The 21,294-nt window shown below is 45.5% G+C and overlaps 1 protein-coding gene across 1 annotated transcript; it reads right to left on the reverse strand.

Moving 5' to 3' along the window:
- Nucleotides 1–235: 235 nt before the first annotated feature.
- LOC147985697 (uncharacterized) lies at nt 236–16,221 on the reverse strand. Its single transcript, XM_087541706.1, has 4 exons — nt 15,895–16,221; nt 15,657–15,771; nt 15,084–15,580; nt 236–448 (listed from the first exon to the last, which is right to left on the reverse strand). Exons 1-4 carry the CDS (start codon nt 16,219–16,221, stop codon nt 236–238), a joined length of 1,152 nt encoding a protein of 383 aa, XP_087397832.1.
- Between the last annotated feature and the right edge of the window lie 5,073 nt (nt 16,222–21,294).

Below are 21,294 nucleotides of genomic sequence, written 5' to 3' on the forward strand. Positions count from 1 at the left end.
TTTTGTCAGTTTCATTGCATTTAATCCTTACACCTTTTGAATTTGGTCAAATGGAACGTTTTGAACCTGGTCAAGTGTACTACCTTCCCATATCTTTTTAGTCCTGTTAACAATTGTTTTGCCGGAGTTTAGGGGCTGTCTAGAGGGTTACTCGTTGTAGAATTAGAAAAGCTAGCTAGCCTTGAAGTAACTAAATGTAGAAAAGCTAGCTAGCGCTAGCGATAATTTCAGCTAGTTAGCGCAGAAGCAGCACAGGCAGAGCAGCAGCTGTAGGCAGCGAGCAGCAATGGCAATGGGGCAGCAGCGGCTGTGGGCGGCGAGGCCGCCCAACCGTGGTTGCGTCAGGCAAAGGCGGGCGATGGCCACGGCAGCAGCGGCAGCCAGCACCAGTTACAAACGGTGGCAGCAGACGAGAAGCAGCAGCAAAGGAGAGCATGTAGAGCAACCGCTATGAGCACAGCAGCACAGCGGCAGGAGCAGCTCACAGGAGCGTGATGACCCACAAGTACAGAGGATCTATCGTAGTCCTTTCGATAAGTAAGAGTATCAAACCCAACGAGGAGCAGAAGGAAATGACAAGCGGTTTTCAGTGATATTCTCTGCAAGCACTGAAATTATCGGTAATAGATCGTTTTGTGATAAGGTAATTCGTAACGGGTAACAAGTAATAAAAGTAAACAAGGTGCAGCAAGGTGGCCCAATCCTTTTTGTAGCAAATGACAAGCATGGACAAACTCTTATATAAAAGAAAGCGCTCCCGAGGACACATGGGAATTATCGTCAAGCTAGTTTTCATCATGCTCATATGATTCGCGTTTGTTACTTTGATAATTTGATATGTGGGTGGACCGGTGCTTGGGTACTGCCCTTACTTGGACAAGCATCCCACTTATGATTAACCCCTCTCGCAAGCATCCGCAACTACGAAAGAAGAATTAAGGTAAACCTAACCATAGCATGAAACATATGGATCCAAATCAGCCCCTTACGAAGCAACGCATAAACTAGGGTTTAAGCTTCTGTCACCCTAGCAACACATCATCTACTTATTACTTCCCAATGCCTTACCCTAGGCCCAAACAATGGTGAAGTGTCATGTAGTCGACATTCACATGACACCACTAGAGTAGAGAAACTAGTAGAAAAAGGGCCATTTGTCCCGGTTCATAGGGCCCATTTGTCCCGGTTGGGGAACTGGGACTAAAGGGTCGGTACTAAAGCCCTATACCTTTAGTCCAGGCTCTTACACCAACCAGGATAGATGGGCCTCCACGTCCTCAGGAACAAAATATCAAACGAATACCAAATTCACATGACTACTTATAGCAAGACTTCTCCCATGTCGTCAGGAACAAACATAACTACTCACAAATCATATTCATGTTCATAATCATAGGGGTATTAATATGCATAAAGGATCAGAACATATAATCTTCCACCAAACAATCCAACTAGCATCAACTACAAGGAGTAATCAACACTACTAGCAACCCACAAGTACCAATCTGAGGTTTTGAGACAAAGATCAGATACAAGAGATGAACTAGGGTTTGAGAGGAGATGGTGCTGGTGAAGATGTTGATGGAGATTGACCCCTCCCGATGAGAGGATTGATGGTGCTGACGATGGTGACGATTTCCCCCTCCTGGAGGGATGTTTCCCCGACAGAACAGCTCCACCGGAGCCCTAGATTGGTTCTGCCATGGTTCCGCCTCGAGACGGCGGCGCCTCATCCCGAAAGCTTCCTCCTTATTTTTTCAGGGCAAAAGACACCTTATACCAAAAGATGGGCATTGGGGGCCTGCCAGGTGGCCCACAAGGCAGGGGGCGTGCCCAGGGGGTAGGGCGCGGCCCCCACCCTCGTGGACGGTGGCTGGCTCCCCTCTGGTGCTTTCTTTGCCCAATATTTTTAATGTATTCCATAACTGACTTTCGTGGAGTTTCAGGACTTTTGGAGTTGTGCAGAATAGGTCTCTAATATTTGCTCCTTTTCCAGCCCAGAATTCCATCTGCCGGCATTCTCCCTCTTCATGTAAACCTTGTAAAATAAGAGAGAAAAGGCATAAGTATTGTGACATAATGTGTAATAACAGACCATAATGCAAAAAATTCGATATAAAAGCATGATTCAAAATGGACGTATCAACTCCCCCAAGCTTAGACCTCGCTTGTCCTCAAGCGGAAGCCGATATCGAAAAATATGTCCACATGTTTAGAGATAGAGGTGTCGATAAAATAAAATACGGACATGAGGGCATCATGATCATTCTTAGAACAGCAACATATATATATTGTCATATGATTTCTTATGCTAGAGTAACAATCTATTCACAAGGTAAAGTATGGATCAGAAACTTCATTGAAAACTAACAAACTATAATCTCAGTCATTGAAGCAATTGCAATTTATCATAACATCGGAAAGAGTCGATATAAGAGCTTTTCAGCAAGTCCACATACTCAACTATCATTTAGTCTTTCACAATTGCTAACACTCACGCAATACTTATGGGTATGAAGTTTTAATCGGACACAGAGAAAGATAGGGGCTTATAGTTTTGCCTCCCAACCTTTTACCTCAAGGGTAATGTCAACAATAATAGTTTATGAATACCCACATCCAATTAGCTATATATATCAGGATCTTTCCAACACACAGTGCTTGCCAAAGGATAAAATGGAAAAAGGAAAGGTGAAGATCACCATGACTCTTGTATAAGGTATAGGACAAAAATAAAAGATAGGCCCTTCGTAGAGGGAAGTAGAGGTTGTCATGTGTTTTTATGGTTGGATGCACAAAATCTTAATGAAAAAGAACGTCACTTTATATTGCCACTTGTGATAGGGACCTTTATTATGCAGTCCGTCGCTTTTATTTCTTCCATATCACAAGATCGTATAAATTTTATTTTCTTCACACCAATAAATCATTCATATTTAGAGAGCAATTTTTATTGCTTGCAACAATGACAACTTACTTGAAGGATCTTACTCAATCCATAGGTAGATATGGTGGACTCTCATGGCAAAACTGTGTTTAAGGATACTTAGAAGCACAAGTAGTATCTCTACTTGGTGCAAAGGATTTGGCTAGCATGAGAGGGAAAGGCAAGCTCAACATGTTGGATGATCCATGACAATATAATTTATTTCGGATATAAGAAAACATAACCCATTATGTTGTCTTCCTTGTCCAACATCAACTTTTTAGCATGTCATATTTTAATGAGTGCTCACAATCATAAAAGATGTCCAATATAGTATATTTATATGTGAAAACCTCTCTTTCTTTATTTATTCCTATTAATTGCAACAATGACCAAAACTATGTTTGTCAACTCCCAACAACTTTTATTCATCATACTCTTTATATGTGAAGTCATTACTCCCCATAAGATCAATATGATCTCTTTATTTCTTTTTATTCTTTCTCTTTTTTCTCAAGATCATAGCAAGATAACCAAGCCCTTGACTCAAAACTAATCTTTATTATATATATCTCATGGACTCGATTACATAGATAAGGATCAATACTAAAACTCAAAGCTAGATCATACTAAACTTTATTCTACTAGATCAAGATATAACCAAAAGGATCGAACTAAGAAAAATGGTAAAGATAGAAGTGTGATGGTAATACGATACCGGGGCACTCCCCCAAGCTTGGTAGTTGCCAAGGGGAGTGCCCATACCCAATACTCAGTTCTCCTTTGGTCGTGATGGAGTTGTTGATGATGTAGGCTTGTCGTCCATCTTCCAAGGCATAGGCTCATCATCATAGAAGGATGATCGAGTCTCCGGGATCCTCCAATCTGCAGCCAAACTCATACTCTTGAATCGATATTCATACTCACAGTTTTGGTTTTGCAGGTCATAGATCTGGGATTGGAGGTGCTCGATTTTCTCGTGAAGCTTGAAGATGGTCTCCCCAATGTACTTGGCATCCAGCTTGTGGTTGTTGGTGAACTCCGTGATCATCATGTGGTTGGCATCGAGTCCGTGTTCCACCATCCCTTGGCACTTGAAAACTTGTTGATCCATTGCTTCGAGTCTTGTCTCCATGCTTCCAGTCCTCCTTGGTCCCTCGACATCACGGATGTGCAGCACCCCCTCATGCAACTCAATGGTTTGAGGGTGTTGCAGCACCTCCGCGAGGTAGGGGTTGATGACCCTCTCGAAAAACTTGTCCTTGGGGGTGCTTAAGGACATCATGATGATCTAGATCTGTCAAAAAAGCAGCTCGAAACAAAAGCAGGAGATATTTGCGTGGTATGGTGGTCAAACCCTTCGGGAGATTATATAATGAATTTTTACCAACCAAAAGAACTATCATGCAAGAAAACGGAGTCCGGGGGCACACGAGGTGCCCACGAGGCAGGGGAGCGCACCCGGGGGGTAGGGCATGCCCTCCACCCTCGTGGATGCCTCGTGTCCTTACCGGACTGCTTCTTATTTTCCTATTTTCTTAAATATTCCAAAACGGAGAAAAATTCTATTAGAACTGTTTTGGAGTCGGTTTACTTACCATACCACATACCTATTCTTTTTCGGAGTCTAAAACATTCTGGAAAGTGTCCCTTATGTACTCCTCCGGGGTTACGATGTCAATAACATTAGTTTCAACAAATATGGGATTACCTGAGATATAATGTTTGATTCTTTGACCGTTCACCACCCTCGGATTTTTGCCTTCGAAGTTGTTGAATTTTATGGCACCGGAATGATAGACCTCCTCGATAACGTAAGGACCTTCCCATTTAGAGAGGAGTTTTCCTGCAAAAAATCTTAAACGAGAGTTGTATAACAGAACATAATCACCTACATTAAACTCACGTTTTTGTATCCTTTTATCATGCCATCTTTTAACTTTTTCTTTATACAGTTTGGCATTTTCATAGGCCTGGGTTCTCCACTCATCAAGTGGGCTAATGTCAAATAGTCTCTTCTCACCAGCAAGTTTGAAATCATAATTGAGCTCTTGAATGGCCCAATATGCCTTGTGTTCTAGTTCGAGAGGTAAGTGACATTCTTTTCCATAAACCATTTTATACGGAGACATACCCATATGATTTTTATATGTGGTTCTATAGGCCCATAATGCATCATCAAGTTTCTTGGACCAATTCTTTCTAGATCTATTAACAGTCTTTTGCAAAATTAATTTAAGCTCTCTATTACTCAGTTCTACTTGACCACTAGACTGTGGGTGAGAGATGCAATTCTATGATTAACATCATACTTAGCAAGCATTTTACAAAATGCGCCATGAATAAAATGAGAACCACCATCAGTCATTAAATATCCAGGGACTCCAAACCTCGGAAAAATAACTTCTTTAAGCATCTTAATAGAGGTGTTATGATCAGCACTACTAGTTGGAATAGCTTCTACCCACTTAGTAACGTAATCCACAGCAACTAAAATATGTATATACCCATTAGAGGAAGGAAACGGTCCCATATAATCAAAGCCCCAAACATCAAATGGTTCAATAACAAGTGAATAGTTCATAGGCATTAATTGACGTCTGCTAATATTACCAATTCTTTGACATTCATCACAAGACAAGACAAACTTACGGGCATCTTTGAAGAGAGTAGGCCAATAAAAACCGGATTGCAATACCTTATGTGCAGTTCTATCTCTAGCATGGTGTCCTCAATAAGCCTCGGAGTGACACTTGCGTAGGATCTGTTCCTGTTCATGCTCAGGTACACAACGTCTGATAACACCATCTACTCCTTTATAAAGGTGTGGTTCTTCCCAGTAGTAATGTCTTAAATCATAGAAAAACATTTTCTTTTGCTGGTACGTGAAACTAGGTGGTATAAATTTAGCAACAATGTAATTAGCATAATCAGCATACCATGGAGCAGCATGAAAAGCATTTATGACGGCTAATTGTTCATCAGGAAAGCTATCATTTATAGGTAGTGGGTCATCAAGAACATTCTCTAACCTCGACAAGTTGTCTACAACGGGGTTCTCAGCTCCCTTTCTATCAATAATATGCAAATCAAATTCTTGTAGCAAGAGAGCCCATCTAATGAGTCTAGGTTTAGCATATTTCTTTTCCATAAGATATTTAATAGCAGCATGATCAGTGTGAACAGTTACTTTAGAATCAACAATATAATGTCTGAACCTATCACAAGCAAATACAACTACTAAAATTATTTTTCAGTAGTAGCATAATTTCTCTGGGCACTGTCTAGAGTTTTACTAGCATATTGGATAACATTTAATTTTTTATCAACTCTTTGTCCTAGAATAGCACCTATAGCATAATCACTAGCATCACACATAATTTCAAAGGGTAAATTCCAATCAGGTGGTTGAACAATAGGTGCAAAAAATCAAGGGTTTCTTAAGTATTTCAAATGCTTCTACACAATCATCACCAAAGACAAAAGGAACATCTTTTTGTAAGAGATTAGTCAGAGGCCTAGAAATTTTTTAGAAGTCTTTAATTAACCTCCTATAAAAACCGGCATGACCAAGGAAACTTCTTATACCTTTGATGTCCTTAGGGCACGGCATCTTTTCAATAGCATCAACTTTAGCTTTATCAACTTTGATACCTCTTTCAGAAACTTTATGCCCCAAGACAATACCTTCATTAACCATAAAGTGGCACTTCTCCCAATTCAAGAAAAGATTGGTTTCTTCACATCTCTGCAAAACTCGATCAAGGTTGCTTAAGCAATCATCAAAAGAAGTTCCATACACGTAAAAATCATCTCTGAAAACCTCAACAATCTTTTCACAAAAGTAAGAGAATATAGCAGTCATAGATCTTTGAAAGGTAGCAGGTGCATTACATAAACCAAAAGGCATACATCTATAAGCAAAGGTACCGAAAGGGAAAGTAAAAGTGGTCCTTTCTTGATCCTCTTTTGACACAGGTATTTGAGAGAAAGCAGGATAACCATCTAGAAAGCAAAAATGTGTATGTTTGGATAATCTTTCTAGCATTTGATCAATAAAAGGTAATGGGTAATGGTCCTTTCTAGTAGCTTTATTTAATTTGCGGAAATCAATTACCATTCTATAACCTGTAACAATTCTTTGTGGGATCAATTCATCTTTATCATTAGGAACAACGGTACTACATCCCTTCTCTGGGACACAATGGACAGGACTTACCCACTGACTATCAGCAACAGGATAAATTATACCTGCCTCCAGAAGCTTTAGTATTTCATTTCTTACCACTTCTTTCATCTTAGGATTTAGCCATCGTTGGTGTTCAACAACCGTTTTAGCGTCTTTCTCCAATTTTATTTTGTGCTGGCATAGAGTGGGAATAATTCCCTTAAGATCATCAAGAGTATATCCAATAGCAGCACGGTGCTTCTTGAGAGTTTTCAATAATTTCTCTTCTTCCTGCTCTGAAAGGTTAGCACAAATAATAACAGGATATATCTTCTTTTCATCAAGATAAGCATATTTAAGAGTATCAGGTAATGGTTTAAGCTCAAACACGGGAAGCTGAGCATAAAATTTTTGAATAATAATTTCTCTTGAGAGCTCATGAATGGGGCATGAATATAACATTGATTAAGCCTCCCCCAAGATTGAGCGATGCTTCCTCCTTCGCGAGGCCAAAAATTATATATATAATAATGATCACGATGAACCAGATGCATAGGATAAAACTTCTGATGAAATTCCAATTTCAATCGGTTGTAGTTCCACGATCCAATATCATCACATACCCTAAACCACGTCAATGCCTTTCCCTTAAATGATAAAGGGAAGACCTTCTTCTTGATAACTTCCTTGGGCATACCTGCAAGCTTAAATAATCCACAAACTTCATCCACATAGATTAGGTGCATATCAGGATGTAATGTTCCATCTCCTGTAAAAGGATTAGCTAGCAGTTTCTCTATCATACCCGAAGGAATTTCAAAGTAAACATTTTCAGTAGGTTCAGTACGTTGAGGAGCAAATCTTTGCTCTACTGGTCGGGGTGAAGATACCCCGAACAAGCCCTCAAGGGATTGTTTTCCATAGTAACAAATGACAGTAAATTTCAGCACACTATATAAATTTTTCCTTACCAAATTCCACTTAGCAAAGGCGCTTCACTCCCCACTCCCCAGCAATGGCGCCAGAAAAGAGTCTTGATTACACACAAGTATAGGGGATCTATTGTAGTCCTTTCGATAAGTAAGAGTGTCGAAACCAACGAGGAGCAGAAGGAAATGACAAGCAGTGTTCATTAAGGTATTCTCTGCAAGCACTGAAATTATCGGTAACAGATAGTTTTGTGATAAGGTAATTCGTAACGGGCAACAAGTAATAAAAGTAAACAAGGTGCAGCAACGTGGCCCAATCCTTTTTGTAACAAAGGAAAAGCCTGGAAAAACTCTTATATAAAGGAAAGTGCTCCCGAGGACACATGGGAATTATCGTCAAGCTAGTTTTCATCATGCTCATATGATTCACGTTTGTTACTTTGATAATTTGATATGTGGGTGGACCGGTGCTTGGGTACTGCCCTTACTTGGACAAGCATCCCACTTATGATTAACCCCTCTCGCAAGCATCCGCAACTACGAAAGAAGAATTAAGGTGAACCTAACCATAGCATGAAACATATGGATCCAAATCAGCTCCTTACGAAGCAACGCATAAACTAGGGTTAAACTTCTGTCACTCTAGCAACCCATCATCTACTTATTACTTCCCAAAGCCTTCACCTAGGCCCAAACAATGGTGAAGTGTCATGTAGTCGATGTTCACCTGACACCACTAGAGGAGAGACAACATACATCTCATCAAAATATCGAACGAATACCAAATTCACATGACTACTTATAGCAAGCCTTCTCCCATGTCCTCAGGAACAAACGTAACTACTCACAAATCATATTCATGTTCATAATCTGAGGGGTATTAATATGCATAAAGGATCTGAACATATAATCTTCCACCAAATAAACCAACTAGCATCAACTACATGGAGTAATCAACACTACTAGCAACCCACATGTACCAATCTGAGGTTTGAGACAAAGATCGAATACAAGAGATGAACTATTGTTTGAGAGGGGATGGTGATGGTGAAGATGTTGATGGATATTGACCCCCTCCCGATGAGAGGATCAATGGTGATGATGATGGTGACGATTTCCCCCTCCTAGAGGGATGTTTCCCCGATAAAACAGCTCCGCCGGAGCCCTAGATTGGTTCCGCCAAGGTTCCGCCTCGAGACGGCGGTGCTTCGTCCCGAAAGCCTTCTCCTTATTTTTTCAGGGCGAAAGACACCGTATACCAAAAGATGGGCATCGGGGGCCTGCCAGGTGTCCCACAAGGCAGGGGCGCGCCCAGGGGGGTAGGGCGCACCCCCACCCTCGTGGATGGCAGTTGGCTCCCCTCTGGTGCTTTCTTCGCCCAATATTTTTAATATAATCCAAAACTGACTTTCATGAAGTTTCATGAAGTTTCAGCTACGTGATGGCGAGCTCGGGCAAGTTGGGGGCAGAGTGTACAGCTAGCGAACGACGTTGAGAGAGGGGGCGGGAAGAAGCGGGGGACTTGGTGGCCCTTGGATTATTAGTAGCAGCAGAAGGCGTCGTTGGAGTCGGTGAAGAACGGGGCAGTCGGAGATGGGGACGAAGGGGATCCGGTACTTCGGTGCCTCCCAGCTCCAGCTGAGGCCACCAGTCGAAGGGGTTGACCCTGGCGGAGCTCACCGACAGGGTCAGCGGGCGCGGGGCCGCCGATGGCCGCGGCAATGACAGAGGACAGCGGCGAGGCGAAGGAAGAAGACATCGTAATGGGCGACACTACGGTGGCTCCTGGCTCGGTCCAGTGGGTGAAGACGATGTAGCCGGGCATGGTGGGGTTCACGAACGGACTAGCTAGGCTCGGGGGCGACGGGGAGTGAGGGAGTCCTGGATTAGGGGGTCTCCGGACAGCCGGACTATATCCTTTGGCCGGACTGTTGGACTACAAAGATATAAGATTGAAGACTTCGTCCCGTGTCCGGATGGGACTCTCCTTGGCGTGGAAGGCAAGCTAGGCAATACGGATATGTAGATCTCCTCCCTTGTAACCGACTCTGTGTATCCCTAGCCCCCACCGGTGTCTATATAAACCGGAGGGTTTAGTCCATAGGACAACATACAATCATACCATAGGCTAGCTTTTAGGGTTTAGCCTCTACGATCTCGTGGTAGATCAATTCTTGTAATACTCATATCATCAAGAACAATCAAGCAGGACGTAGGGTATTACCTCCATCAAGAGGGCCCGAACCTGGGTAAACATCGTGTCCCTTGCCTCCTGTTACCATCTGCCTTAGACGCACAGTTCGGGACCCCCTACCCGAGATCCGCCGGTTTTGACACCGACATTGGTGCTTTCATTGAGAGTTCCACTGTGTCATCACCATAAGGCTTGATGGCTCGTTCGATCATCGGTAGCGATGCGGTCCAGGGTGAGGTTTTCCTCCCCAGACAGATCTTTGTATTCGGTGGCTTCGTACTGCAGGCCAATTCGCTTGGCCATCTGGAGCAGATCGAGAGCTACGCCCCTGGCCATCAGGTCAGATTCGGAAACTTAAACTACACTGCCGACATCCGCGGAGACTTGATCTTCGATGGATTCGAGCCCGTGTTAGGTGCGTCGCACAATCACAACAAGCACGACGTAACTCCGCCGTTGGACAATGTTCGGGAGATCGCATCTGCAACTACTTTGGCCTTCAATCCAGAGCAAATTGCGCCATCCAAGGATGGAGGGATAGACCCCGCCATGAAGGCCGCACTCTTAGTGGCGATGGAGCCGGATACTGACTTCACCCCTTACGAGAGCCGTGTCGCCAAACAACTGGATTTGTCTCCGGCCATGGACTCTGAGCCGCCTGCATCTGTGCCCATCGAATCCGACTGGGCGCCGATCATGGAGTTCACCTCCGCGGATATCTTTCAGCACTCGCCTTCGGCGATGTGCTAAATTCATTAAAGTCTCTCTCCTTGTCAGGAGAACCTTGTCTGAACCATGTCCGGCTAGAATGGGATACGGACGATGAAGAAATTCGCTGCCCACCCACCACCCACTTAGTAGCCACTGTCGATGACTTAACCGACATGCTCAACTTCGACTCTGAAGACATCGACAGCATGGACGAAGATGAAGGAGGCGAACAGGAACCAGCACCCACAGGGCGCCGGACAGCCACTTCATCACATGACATATACATGGTGGATACACCCAAAGAAGGCAATGGCGAAGAGACAGTGGAGGATGGCCCCTCCAAGAAGCAACCCAAGCGCCAACGTCAGCGGCGCCGCTCTAAGTCCCGTCATAGCAAAAATAGCGATAACGGTGCAAGAGAAAATAACACTCCAGTCGACTCCAGAGGAAACGACGACCACATGGCCCCGGCCGCAGAGCACGATGAAGCTGCAAAGGGGCGAACATAGTACGGATTCGACGTCCGAACACGGCGACGCCGAGTATTAACCTCATCAAACCCCCTCTGGGGAGGAAAACAGTCCGGACGAAGATGCACACATCATCCCAGAAACGCACTTGGATCAAGAGAACCTCCGCAGAAGGCTTATTGCCACAGTGAGGAGTCTGAAGAAGTAGAAGCAAAGGCTTAAGGTTGCACAAAATACACTCAACAGCAGGTGGAACAAAGTGCTCGACAACGAAGCAAAATATGGTGGAAGTTACCACACAAAGAGCTATCCAAAGCACAAGTTGTTACCTGAATTCGACGACGAGGCCTTACAGCCCACATAGCCAAAAAATGAAACGGACAACCGGCCGGATCCACCACCTTGTGACCGCGATAGAGCGGATAACAAATACGCACATAAGTCAACACACGATGTACGTGAGGACTTGCGCCAAAAATCCGGTACGACTAGATCCATTTATGGATCTAGGAAGCATGCTCCGGCACAAAATCAAAACCAAATACCACAACCATCCGAACGCCATGGTACATCCAAGTACAGGGGTGCCGCACACCCCCTATGTTTCACCGATGAGGTGCTGGACCACGAATTCCCAGAAGGATTCAAACCAGTGAACATAGAGGCATACGACGGGACCACAGACCCTGGGGTCTGGATTGAGGACTTTATCCTCCATATCCATATGGCTCGCGGAGACGATCTCCATGCCATTAAATACTTGCCCCTCAAGCTTAAAGGACCAGCTCGGCACTGGCTGAAAAGCCTCCCCGAAAACTCAATTGGAAGTTGGGAGGAGCTCGAGGACGCTTTTCGAGCTAATTTTCAAGGGACCTACGTCCGACCTCCGGATGCAGACGATTTAAGTCATATAATTCAACAGTCCGAAGAGTCCACCCGAAAGCTTTGGAATAGGTTTCTTACCAAGAAGAACCAAATCGTCGACTGTCCGGACGCCGAAGCCTTAGCAGCTTTCAAACACAGCGTCCGAGACAAATGGCTCGCCACACACCTCGACCAAGAAAAACCGAGAACAATGGCAGCTCTAAAAAGTCTCATGACCCGCTTCTGCGCGGGCGAAGACAGCTGGTTAGCCCGTAGTAGCACCAGCGACCCAAGCACATCCGAAGTCAGGGATGGCAATGGAAAACCACGACGCAATAAAAGCAAGCGTCGAAATAAAGAAGATAGCCTTGACAATACGGCGGTAAACGCCGGATTCAGGGGCTCTCGACCAGGTCAGCGGAAAAAGCCTTTCAAAGGCAGCAGAGACGGACTGTCTGGCCTAAACAAGATTCTTGACAAACTATGTCAGATTCATGGCACCCCTGATAAACCTGCAAATCACACCCACAGAGAATGTTGGGTCTTCAAGCAGGTCAGTAAGCTAAACGCCGAACACAGGGGGGGAGACACCAAGCGAAGACGAGGATGAGCCTCGCCAGCAAAGCACTAGAGGACAGAAAAAATTCCCACCAGCGGTTAAAACAGTCAACATGATCCATGTGACGAAGAGGAGAAGCAAACATGCACTCTGAGACACACGCACCATAGAGCCTGTCACCCCTAGGTTCAACCCCTGGTTGGCCTGCCCGATCACTTTTGATCGCGGGGATCACGCGACAAGCATCCGGCACGAAGGATTGGCTGCCTTGGTGTTAGACCCAATAATAAACGGATACCATCTCACACGAGTCCTCATGGATGGCGGCAGTGGTCTAAATCTGATATATCAGGACGCGATCCGCAAAATGGGGATAGACCCGACAAAAATAAGCCACCGTACTACTACCTTCAAGGGAGTAATACCAGGCCTAGAGGCCCGCTGCACGGGCTCTCTATTACTAGAGGTTGTACTCGGTTCTTCCGACAACTTCCGAAGCGAAAGGTTAACTTTCTACATCGCTCCATTCCAAAGTGGCTATCAGGCACTACTCGGAAGAGCAGCTTTCGCTCGTTTTAATGCAATACTGCATTACGCTTCTTTCAAGCATAAGATGCCCGGTCCACGTGGCACCATCACAGTTAGCAGAAACACTGAGCGTTTTCTACGCGAGGAAGAATGGGCGGCGGCTTTAGCCGCCGAGCACTAGACGGCCTCACGAACCAGAAAAAACGACAGGTCGTCAAGACCACGGACACGGTTAGACGAGTCCAGTGCACGACTACATATACATGAGACTGGTTCGATGATCAAACCCTCCTAGACGGTACCAGGGGCATCCCGCGTGTAATCAGGGCTAGTCCGGCTCAACTTGACTTATCTTGAATTTTAATGGTTTATTGATAATGACCAATTTTCTAGCACGGCAACTTTGACCTAAGTTCTTCTCTTTTATAGATGACAATCGTGATACACCCGTCCAGGACACGGCACAATGGAGACACAGGCGCATACGTGCAGCAGGGACCCATTCCAAGGTTTCTTTTTAGATTAAGACCCTGCGTAAACCTTTTTTACTATCTCTTGTTGTTCACATCCTCCGGATACTCAATACAACCGAGAAGGATGCCGACGTATTGGCATGTGGCCACGTCAGGATATTGCACGTACCTGGACACCCAGGGTTTATTATTAAGGGCCTCGTTCAGCCCGGCATATATTATAAAGACCGAATACCTTAGGGAGTGTTCAGCGTCGCGAGTTTGGCCTTATATGCATCAGCTCCGAATCATATCTTTGGTCAAATGTTGGGTCTGCCTGGCTCCCACGTTTTGGTACCTTACGTTCCGCTATATTGGCTAAGGTACCACTGGGAGAACTACTGCGATTGTGCCCTGGTTCATCCGGATGAGCACCTCAGTAGAGAAAGCCGAAAACTGACTGTCATGATAAAGCGCGAGACTGGTCAGCCACTCGATGACTCAATGGAATCTTCAAGATTCCTCGGCATTAACGAAGGGCCGTTTACCGGTCATGTACGTACGCGCCTCGTATTCAGACGAGCACAGAAGTACCAGGGGCTATATAGTAGCCCCACCGTCAAACTCATATGGCTAAGTGAAAGTGTTAAAGCAATATAGTCTGATTACCTCGTTCGCTGCGCTACCACCTCCTTAATGGACCAAGACGTTGGATCAAGTGTGAATACACGTTTTTTGCGAACACCCCCGCATTATATGCATGGGGGCAGAAGCCGACGACTGCAAACTTTCAGATTATATACATATCTACATAAACGGCCGCACAGGAGGCATCATAATACTTTCAGGCAAAAGTATAAACATAGCCTTGATAGCTCAATAAAACATTGTTTTTACAATGGAGTACATGTCACTAGAACATAATATTCTTCGAGCACTTAGCCTCTATCGAACGAGCGCCTTCAAGAACTTCTTCAAAGTAGTGCTCGGCAGCCACTCGGCCCACGGCCGAACCCTGTGTTGCAACAGTGGTGGCCTCCAACTCCGCCCAGTATGTCTTGACACGGGCAAAGGCCATCCGCGCACCCTCTATGCACGCCGACCTCTTCATAGCATCGATTTGTGGCACAGCACCAAGGAATTGTTGCACTAAACTAAAGTAACTATTCAGCCTTGGCCCTCCCGGCCACAGATGATCCACAACAGACCTCATGGCAAGTCCGGACAACCTATGGAGCTCGGCCCACTCAGCCATTTGCTCATTCAACAGCAGCGGACGCACTGGAGCATGGAACTGTGACCAGAACAGCTTTTCCACTTCACGATCTTTTTGATCCTTGAAGTACTCGGTCGCATGAGCAGCACTTGCCGCCAAATCCACGTAGGTGTCCACAGAACTCCATAGTTGATCAAGAGGTGCATACTTCGGATCTTCGAACTTAGTCCGCAACAAAAAGGGCTTCCCAGCTGTGATATCTCCAGCTTGATGCAACTCCTCCTTCGCCGCTTGTATTTTGGAACGGGCTTCCTTGGATGCTACCATGGCCTTCTCTAGCTCCGTCACCTTCGCACGGTTTTCTTCTTCAAGAAGCTGGTAATGGTCGGCGGCATCTTTCAACTCAACGGCCATCTTGGCCATTCTTTCCTTGCTCCGGCAATGTGCGGCCTGTTCGGCCATCAGCTCTTCGACCGCCTTTAGAGCGGCCGCATCGCTATTTCTGGCTTGCTCCTTGGCTCGGGCAAGTTCCGCCCGAAGGGTCTCCACGGTGGCAGCTCCATCTGCAGTCACAACATATTAAAGATACTGGCATCATGCTCCTCTTACTATGTGTTGATCACCAGAGAAATCACTTACCCTGTGCTTCGTCAAGCCGCTTGTTGACAAGCACGATGTCGGCATCGGCCGCATCAAGTTGCCGCTTTAGCTCGGCAAACCCATCAGTCCGGCTAGTCACCGGAGCTTCAGCCACCTGCACATAAAGGCAGTCTGGTTATTACCTGGGACTATGATCCTCTATTTGTCGCCATTTTTGACGACAACCAGAGTCTCAGGGGCTACTATCTGCATAGAAAACATACACTATGTCACGTACCTCAAAGCCTTTCAGCAGACTCATAAAAGCTTCATGCAATCCGCTTTCAGCGGATGAAATCCTTTCAACTACCGTACTCATTAGCATACGATGCGCTTCCGAGATGGCCGCTTGCTCTAGAAGATCCTTCAGTGCGTTCGACCGCACACTATACGGTTCCGGACTCTTTCTGTTGCTCTCTTTAGGAGCCGAATACTGAGGACTCCGGGTGGCCAAGGGATTACCCCCTGGCCTTGGCGGATCGGGAGAAACCCTTCGCGACGACACTTCAGGGTCGCCCGCCTCATGAGGCAGGGTGGCAGGGGGAGGTGTTTCGCTCTCCATCATCTCTAGAAGAAGATCCCCCGAAGACGAACTCTGTCGAGAAGGGCTACGATCCAAACTACAAGATATAAGCTTCGGTTATTGTCTTCAGAAGTAAGGTAGGATATTTTCACTACTAAGTACTTTTTGATTACTTATAGCTCGGTAGAGGGCTGATTCCCTTGCGGACACTGTGCGGCAAGGGTACCCCCGGGGCAGGACCCTCTGGCGAAGATTTCTTCCCTCGTTTGGAAACCTCTGTTTCTGGATCTTCAGAGGTGGTCCTCTTCCTTCCTCGGGGACAGGGAATGTCAGATTCTTCTCCCTGGTTATCCTCCTTCGCGGAGGCACTCATTCCCCCGGTTGGGACGAGTAGTGAGTGAGGATCGCTTTCGGCCTCTTTATTCCCCCCTTTATCTTCCTTTGAGGGCGCCTGATAAGGCGCCGGCTCCAGCATGCTGTCTAGTACCGGATTGGCCAAGCCCTCGGGAAGTGGGGCCGGACACATGATCATCTTCGCCTTTGTTATCCAGTCCTGGTCAAAGAGCGACTTTTCAGAATGATGTTATGATAAATAAGAGAAACAGTGTGTTCGTCCATGGGATTACTTACTTGGGTATCTGGGCGATTACAGCTTAGACCCGCATCCTCGGTGGTGTCCGGACACTTTATTTGTGGTCCGAAGAACAACTTGTACATCTCCTCGAGCGTCATGCCAAGGAAGTGCTGAATGATTCGCGGTCCCTCCGGGTTGAACTCCCACAAATGAAGAGGTCTACGTTTGCAAGGTGGGACCTGGCGAACTAGCATGACTTGCATCACTGTGACCAGGTTGACGTCTCTCTCAATGAGATCTCGGATGCGACTCTGCAATACCGGCATATCTTTTACTGGACCCCAGACTAACCCCTCGCTGATCCATGGCGTTAGTTGTGGTGGGGGACCCGAGCTAAAGGCAGGGGCGGCTACCCACTTGGCACTCCGGGGAGCTGTGATATAAAACCACTCCCGCTGCCACAAACTGGGCACCTCTGGGAAGGAACCCTCTGGCCATGGAGAATCAGCATTTTTTCTTATTACGGCACCTTTGCACTCTGCGTGCCGCCCCTCGATCATCTTCGGCTTCAAATTGAAGGTCTTGAGCCATAGGCCGAAGTGAGGGGTAATGCGAAGGAAGGCCTCACATACGACGATAAACGACGAGATGTGAAGGAGGGAATCCGGGGCCAGATCATGGAAATCTAGCCCATAATAGAACATGAGCCCCCTAACAAAGGGATCCAGAGCGAGGCCTAGTCCTCGGAGGAGGTGAGAGATGAACACAACACTCTCGTTGGGTTCGGGAGTGGGGATGACCTGCCCTCGGGCGGCCAGCCTGTGCGAAATTTCGGCGGTCAGGTATCTGGCCTCTCTCAGCTTCTTGATGTCCTCCTCCATGACAGAGGAAGGCATCCACCGACCTTGGAGGTTGGATCCGTACATGGTTGAAGGTCCGAAGTGCCTGACCTGAACCTGGGGTGTTGGAACTCGAGGCAGGGGAAGGATTCGATTGAGCGCGAGAGGAAAAAGGGACAGGTCTTGGCCTCTTTATAAAGAGGGTGAATGTCAAGCGTCCTCCTCGCGGCCGTTTTGGACTCGCCTAAAATCAAGGAGTCATACCAACGGGCACGGTTGGGTTACCCACGTTCGTATTGATGAGAATCCCGTAATAAGGGGAACATGATCTCTGCTTTGACAAGACGTGTCAAGAAAACCGCCTCGCGATATGTGCGGTGCTGGTTGAGAAAAACGTTTCGAATAATGATCGGGCCATGGCGTGATGTCATGCTGTCAAAACGTATCAGCAGAGTAGATTTGTGGAAATATTATTCTCTCTACGGTGGTATGTGGAACTTGTTTTGCAGAGCTGGACACTATCCTTGTGTTCAAAATCTTCCATGGAGTATTCGGAGGAGGAACCCGCCTTGCAATGCCGAAGACAATACTGCGCGTCGGACTCATCGTCATTGAAGCCTGGTTTAGGGGCTACTGAGGGAGTCTTGGGTTAGGGGGTCTCTGGACAGCCGGACTATATCCTTTGGTCGGACTGTTGGACTACGAAGATACAAGATTGAAGACTTCGTCCCGTGTCCGGATGGGACTCTCCTTGGCGTGGAACGCAAGCTAGGCAATACGGATATGTAGATCTCCTCCCTTGTAACCGACTCTGTGTAACCCTAGCCCCCTCCGGTGTCTATATAAACCGGAGGGTTTAGTCCGTAGGACAACATACAATCATACCATAGGCTAGCTTTTAGGGTTTAGCCTCTACGATCTCGTGGTAGATCAATTCTTGTAATACTCATATCATCAAGAACAATCAAGTAGGACGTAGGGTATTACCTCCATCAAGAGGGCCCGAACCTGGGTAAACATCGTGTCCCCTACCTCCTGTTACCATCCGCCTTACACGCACAGTTCGGGACCCCCTACCCGAGATCCGCCAGTTTTGACACCAACAATGAGCGTGAGGGCGACGACGGCCATGGAGGGGCGGCAAGGGTGTGCTCGGGGGGAGAAAGAAGTGGCGCGAGGAAGAGGAGGAGAGTAGCTAGGGTTCGTCTACGACTTCGGGAGGCTCTTGTAGACATCGGGGAGAAGCTGGATGCGCGCCGCGTGGCGATCCATGGACACGGATGTGCGGACAGCGTCCAACATGCTCCTGGTGTACAGGAGGTTGAAGGAGACATCGGGGTGGGATGTGCCTACTTCTGTAGCAGTTGGGCCAAAGTGCATAGAAGTAGTCAGGCCTTTTAATTTTTCCTATAACTATTTTTCTATTTGGCTTTTCTTTACAGTGTTGTATTTTTGTTAAGCTACTAAAAGAGTATAATTAAATGTGCCACTTAGCACATATATACTAGGCAAGGTTTTGAAGCAGCACACAAAGTTCTAAATTATTTTGAATAGTTTAACTATTTGTTAAAGTTGAAATGGTTCAAATAAATATTGATGGTTTAGTTTTAAATAGGTTAGGGTCACTTTAAATATTCAAAGGAGGTTGGTTCCTACATGAAAAATAGTTAGGGGATATTTTTTAACCCATCGAACATTTTTTTGTGTTTGAAGAAATAATAATTTGACTTGTTTTTGGAATTTGAATTTGACCCCGGTTTTCATAAGGTGGCAAAATGGCTTAGTAAAACATGATGACACATTAGGGTGAGGTTACTGTAGCGTGATTACCAGGGTGTTACAAATCTCCTCCACTACAAGAAATCTCATCCCGAGATTTAGGAGGGGGGTAAGGGGGAATGTTCTGGTTACAAAATTCTAGCGAGTGTTCTCAGTCTTGGTTGCTCTCCTCGCAAAGGTCGATCCATTACATTGATGTCTCGATTTGTCTGCTTCGGGTCATCATGATGAAGTCGGCATCCTTTCTTCAGGAACTCCATCGTACTTACGAAAGAATACAGGGTGGTTATTCCGAAAGGATGGACCTCTGCAAGGTTGACTACCTGGTAGCTAACATCGGGGAAGGTGGCGGAAAGTAACTCTCGAACTGAAACTTAAGAAAATTTCGAGAGCATGGTATAAGAAGGTTCCAACAGAAGTTTCGAATGGGCATGCAATGGTTCAATGCCTAATCAGAAGGTGAAAGAGGTTCAGAGAAACGAAATAAACATTGTGTCTGACGCCAGAATAGATCTCTAGGAAGGTGGCTCGTGAGTTTCATACAGAGCCAAACGTGAGGAATAACTTTAGAAACAGGGGTGTATAGGAGAGTCAGGTTTCGATCATGTGGAAATGTAGGTTATGGGCCCACCATGTGGGTTAAAAGTAGGAGGAGCAATGACATCTTGCACGATCGTGAAAGCAAGGCATGTCAGAGAGTAGCATGTCAGTTATGTTGGCAACAACATCGGTACCAAGGGAAAGGGACGAAGAGATCTATTTTCCTGCTCGTTGAACGAGGCGGACGAATACGCAAAGTTCTCGTCCATCGTTGGCTACCGGAATGTCATCAACAATAGTAATAGGGTCTTGCTGACAGAATTGCACACCGAGGTGTTTACATAAGCATGATAATTTTACTGCTTAGATCATATAGACCTCAAGAAAGGTTAAACCAAACAATGGAAAGGAAAATGTGATTATCAGATTAAACAGAACAATGGAAATGAAAAATGTGTTTAAACACATAATTCAGGGGTATATCCTTCCCAAGGACAAGCAGAGCATGATACCAATGACAAGATATAATAGTAGAAAACCCTTCAGGAAAGGGGAGAGAAATTTCATGACACTGCCCATACAACGATGTTTGGATAATTTGATTGAGAAAATTTAGCATTGTGCTTCAAGTGTTCTTATTGATGATAGGAGTACCACATACATGCTTCGATATAGCATTGACATGGTCTTCAAGAAAAGGTCGGACTTTGGATACACAAAGGATCCATCAGGAACAACTTATAAAATAAGTCTTACGATTTCCTCATGAAAGAATCGCTAAGCTTGCTTAAAAGAAAACTATAACAATAGGTCCTCCTGCCAGGTGTGCTAGGCATGACATCATCTTACCGGGTCATATAAATACCAATGTTATAATTCTTGGATATATGTTCCAACCATCATATCTGACCGAGATTCAAATTTGATTGGTGTCAGGATACCTAAGACTCAGGATGCCTGAGAAAAAAAAGGTGCGAAAAAAATTGATGAGATGACATTGTAAGATTCTTGGGAAATGAACTATGGATGTGAGTTCCGAAACAAGAGTTCATCATTAAATCAAGGAGAGAATGAGGATGTGGCCGATGGACTCAACGACAACTCATCGGGATTTCCAAAAATATGGGATTCCATAATTATGTGAACAAGGAGATAACATTTGTCAGATCAAATGATATAATGATGTATGCTCGAGGAAAAACATACACAATCAAACATTGGTTGAAAGGTGCACCCGAAATATGAGCCAAGTAGCACGATAAATGTTAGAATGGTAATTCAATAACCAAAAAATTAGAATTAAACTATCCACCATACATTTCAAGCAATAGGGTTGCTAGAAGTTTTGAATTCCCGCAACATAGCTCAATTGTCGGTATTCCG

Source organism: Triticum urartu, chromosome 2A (genome assembly GCF_056163025.1).
Source record: "Triticum urartu cultivar PI428250 chromosome 2A, HENAU_Tu73, whole genome shotgun sequence".
In the NCBI taxonomy this organism is placed as follows: Eukaryota; Viridiplantae; Streptophyta; class Magnoliopsida; order Poales; family Poaceae; genus Triticum; species Triticum urartu.